Raw genomic sequence first — 4,013 nt, forward strand, 5'->3', positions numbered from 1 at the left:
GCAGCAGCAGCAGCACGAGTTGCGGGGGAAATGCCACCTCGTACCACCAACTGCCAAGCAGCAGCTGCAGCCACCATCGAAGCTGTTGTTCTTGGCAGCCCCTAGTGCCCTGCGTGTTCTGCAGCGAGGCCTCCCTGCTGCTGCTGCAGCAATTGCTGCTGCTGTTGCTGCTGCTGCTGTTGCTGCCGCTGTTCTTGTTGTTGCTGCAGCAGAACTAATAATAATTGCAGCAGAAGACACCCGCCTTCGCGCGGCTTCAAGGTTTCGTTGCTGCATGCAGCCCTGCAGCAATACTTGACCAGAAGGACCACCGCGAGCAGCAGCAGTCGGAGCAGCAAAAAGGAACTAAATAAGGAGCAGCAGCAGCAACTACAGCAGCAGCGGCGCAGATTTTTGCTTTTAGTGAGCTCTGTAGCCACTTTTGTTTTGACTTTTCCGCTATTTCGTTCCGTCGGGCTGCGCGTACACCGTGGCGTCTCGCCCGGTGTGCACCTGCTGCGCTGCTGCTGCTGCTCTTGGCTGCTGCAGCAGCATCTGTTGCTTATCGTTATGACTTGAGGACGCAGCATCTGATCCGTCAGGGAGCTTCTCTATCGGGGCTGAGGAACCTTTGAAGAGCAGCAGGCGCAGCAGCAACTGCTGCTGCTTCTGCTGCTGCAGCAGCAAGAAGACACTCCGTCAGCGCAATGGCGCTGCAGCAGGGCGACGACGTTAGTGTCAGGCCGCTGCTGCAGCCGGAGCCGCAGGAGGTGCTGCAGCAACAGCAGCAAGGACATGCTTCGCGTCTTGGCCGCCAGCGGGAGCAGCAGGAGCAGCAGCAACAGCAGCAGCAGCAAGTGCAGCATCGCCAACGGCCTCATCAGCACATACGAAGTTGGAGGCCGCAGCCTGGGCATCCCTCCGACTCCCAGCAGAGTCTGCAGCAGCAGCAGCACCACCACCACCACCAGCAACGGGCGCCGAGGCAGCAGCACGAACGACAACAAGAGCAGCAGCAGCAGCAGCAACACCCGCAGGAACAGGAAGGACATGGGCCATTCGAGAAGCAGGAACCCCAGCAGCAGCTGCAGCGGCAGCACCAGATTCAGCAGCCACTGCAACGGCAACAGACGCAGCAGCGGCAGCAGCAGAGGGAGCAGCGAGATTTAAAGCGCCAGCAGCAGCAACTGCGACGGCAGCAGGAGCAGCAGAAGACGCAGCAGCAGCAGCAGCAGCAGCAACCGCCAGATCGACCTGAATCAGGTTCTGCGACGCCGCGTCAGCAGAGGGAGGAGCGGCGGCAGCAGCAGCAACCACAGCAGCAGCAGCAGCAGCAGCGACCCCAGCAGCGGCTCCAAGAATGCTGGAGGACTGTAGACGAACAAAAGCAACAGGAGCAGCAGCAGCAGAAGGAACAGCAGCAGCAGCCGCGTCGGCAACAGCAAGTGCAGCGGGAGCAGCAGCACCAGCATCACCGCCAACAACAGCGACAGCAGCAGCAACAGCAGCAAAATCAGGATCAGCAGAGTGAGCAGCGGCAGCTAACAAAGAGGCAGCTGCAGCGGGCTTCGAGCCGGCAGCAGGAGCAGCAGCAGCAGCAGCCGCAGCCGCCGCAGCAGCAGCAGCAACCACAGCAGGCACAGCAGCGTCACCAGCAGCAACAGCCGCAGCAGCCTCAGCAGTTTCAGCAGCCGCAGCAGCCGCAGCAGCGTCAGCAGCAGCAGCAACCAAAGCAGACACAGCAACGCCAGCAGCAGGAGCCACAATCGCAGGATTCACAACATCGTCAGCAGCAGCCACAGCAGCTGCAGCTGCAGCTGCAGCAGCCACAGCAGGGACGGCGGCGTCAACAGCAGCAACCCCAGCAGGCGCAGCAGCGCCAGCAGCAGCAGCAACCCCAGCATCCGCAGCAGCGTCAGCAGCGGCAGCAGCAACCTCATCAGCCTCCACAAGGTCAGCAGCCTCAGAAGCAGCAGCAACCGCAGCAGCGCCAACAGCAGCAGCAGCAGCGTCAGCAGCAGCAGCAGCGTCAGCAGCAGCAGCAGCGACAGCAGCAGAGTGCGCCGCAGTCCGGCGTCTGTCTGCAGTTTAGGGGCCGCGTGCTGCGTCTGCTTCAGCGGGACGAAGCTCTGGAGCAAGGGGGCTCGAAGAGCCTGCAGCGGCTGCCGCAGCAGCAGCAGCCGCAGCAGCAGCAGCGGCAGCAGCAGCAAGTGCTGCGGGTGGTTAGCTTTGCGGAAGGCACTGCTGCAGCTGGCTGTGTTGCTGCAGCAAACGAGCAGCCACCAGACCTGAAGCTGCGGAAGCTCTTGCTGAGCCACTACTTGCAGTCCTACAGTGAAGATGTAGGTTGCTGCTGCTGCTGCTGCTGCGACGGCAGCAGTTGCAGCTTCTGCGACTGCTGGTGTAATACTTTGCCGGCTGCAGCTGCAGCTGGCGCATGGCTGCTTCTGCTACTGCGAAGCGCCGCCTCTTGGCTTCTGCTGCTGCTGCGTGTTTTGCTGCTGCACTTGGCCCTGCACCTATTGCAGCAGCAACCGCAGCAGCAAAAGGCTCTAAGCCGGCGTTTGTCCACCTAGCTTCCTCTTTTACTAGCAATGCCAGCAGCTGCTGCAGCAGAACCAGCTGCTGCAGCAGGAACAGCTGCTGCGGCAGGGCCAGCTACTGCAGCGGGGCCAACTGCTACAGCAGGGCCAAACTGCTGCAGCAGGACCAACTGCTGCTGCAGCGAGGCGAGCTGCTGGAGCAGCACCAACTGCTGCAGCAGGACCAGCTGGTGCTGCAGCGAGGCCAGCTGCTGCAGCAGGAGCAGCCGCTGCAGTAGGAGCAAGCTGCTGCAGCAGGGGCTGCTGCATTGGGTTTGTTTGAGTGTTGCGTGTGAGTTCTTGGTGTGCTGTTGCTGCGTGTCAGTTGCTGAGCCTGTACTGCTGCTGCTTGCTGCCGCTGCCGTTTCTGGGGGCGCTGGAGCGGGGGAGTTTGGTGCTGCTGGAGCCCCTGGTGCAGCGCAGCAGCATAAAGCGAAAAGTGGACCTGTCCCTTTTGCTGCGGGGAGCAGCAGAAGCAAAACTGAAGCTGCAGCTGCTGGGGACTCTTCGCCACTTGGCCGTCCCAGGCACAGCATTTCCTTCCCTCATTGCTGTCAGGCCCAAGCGAGAGGCAGTGGACTTCGTGCTGCGGGTACCTGCTGCTGCTGCTGCTGCTGCTGCTGTTGCTGTTGTTGCTGTTGCTGCTGCGCAGGGTAAACTGCTGCTGCTGCTGCTGGTTTTGATGCAACTAAGGCTTGCAGTCGCGTGGCTGCTTTTGCTGTGGGGTGGCTGCAGCTGCGATGCTGCGGCTGCTCATCATGCTGCTGCTGCTGCAAACGTTGCAGCGGGGGGGTGCTGCTGCTGATATTGCCACTGCTGATGCTGCTGCTGCCACGGCGGCAGCTTGAGGGAATGTCAGTGGTGCTGGTGACAGTTTTGGCGCTGCTGCTGTTTTTTTTGCCGATGACGAAGCAAGCCTTGTCCTCGTTTTGGCTGTTGCTGCTGCTGCATGTTGGTTTAAAGCGCTTGCTGGGCGTCAGGGTTTGCCAGTGCTGCTGTGGAGGGTGCTGCTACATCACTTCTTTGCTGCTGCTGCGCAGGTGCTGCTCCTGTTCTGCCGCATCGACATTGCTGCTGCCCCCGGGGCCCGCAAAAACGAAGCTTTTCGCCTGGATGTCAGCATCACAGACTTCGTGTATGTGGGGTCGCTGCTGGAGAAGCTGCAGCTGCAGCTGCAGCAGCTCGACGCGCTGCAGCAGCAGGCGCTGTGGGCGGTTGTGAAGTGCGCTGTGGAGCGCCGGCGAGTGGCCAAGTCCTTTGTCGACAGATTTGCGTAAGTTCTCAAATTTCTGTTTTCATTCTTGCAACTTTTTCTTTCATTTTGCTGCTGAGTGGTCTTCATTTGCTGCTGCTGTTTGGCGTGGGTTCTCTTGGGCGCAGCCAGCTGCTGAGGTCGCGCTGGCTCTGTCTTGCTGCTATCGCAGCTGCAGCAGCAGCAGCAGCAGCAGCAGC

At 60.9% G+C, this 4,013-nt stretch overlaps 1 protein-coding gene across 1 annotated transcript; it reads left to right on the top strand.

Moving 5' to 3' along the window:
- Positions 1-686: 686 nt before the first annotated feature.
- ETH_00009800 (uncharacterized protein) lies at positions 687-3,838 on the top strand (the record flags this gene model as incomplete). The annotated part of the gene is made up of 3 exons (XM_013378831.1): positions 687-2,321; positions 2,887-3,153; positions 3,602-3,838. The coding sequence occupies 3 exons, from the start codon at positions 687-689 to the stop codon at positions 3,836-3,838; spliced, it is 2,139 nt and encodes a 712-aa protein (XP_013234285.1).
- Positions 3,839-4,013: the final 175 nt, after the last annotated feature.

Source organism: Eimeria tenella, genomic scaffold (genome assembly GCF_000499545.2).
Source record: "Eimeria tenella Houghton genomic scaffold, Eth_scaff1069, whole genome shotgun sequence".
Classification (NCBI taxonomy): Eukaryota; Apicomplexa; class Conoidasida; order Eucoccidiorida; family Eimeriidae; genus Eimeria; species Eimeria tenella.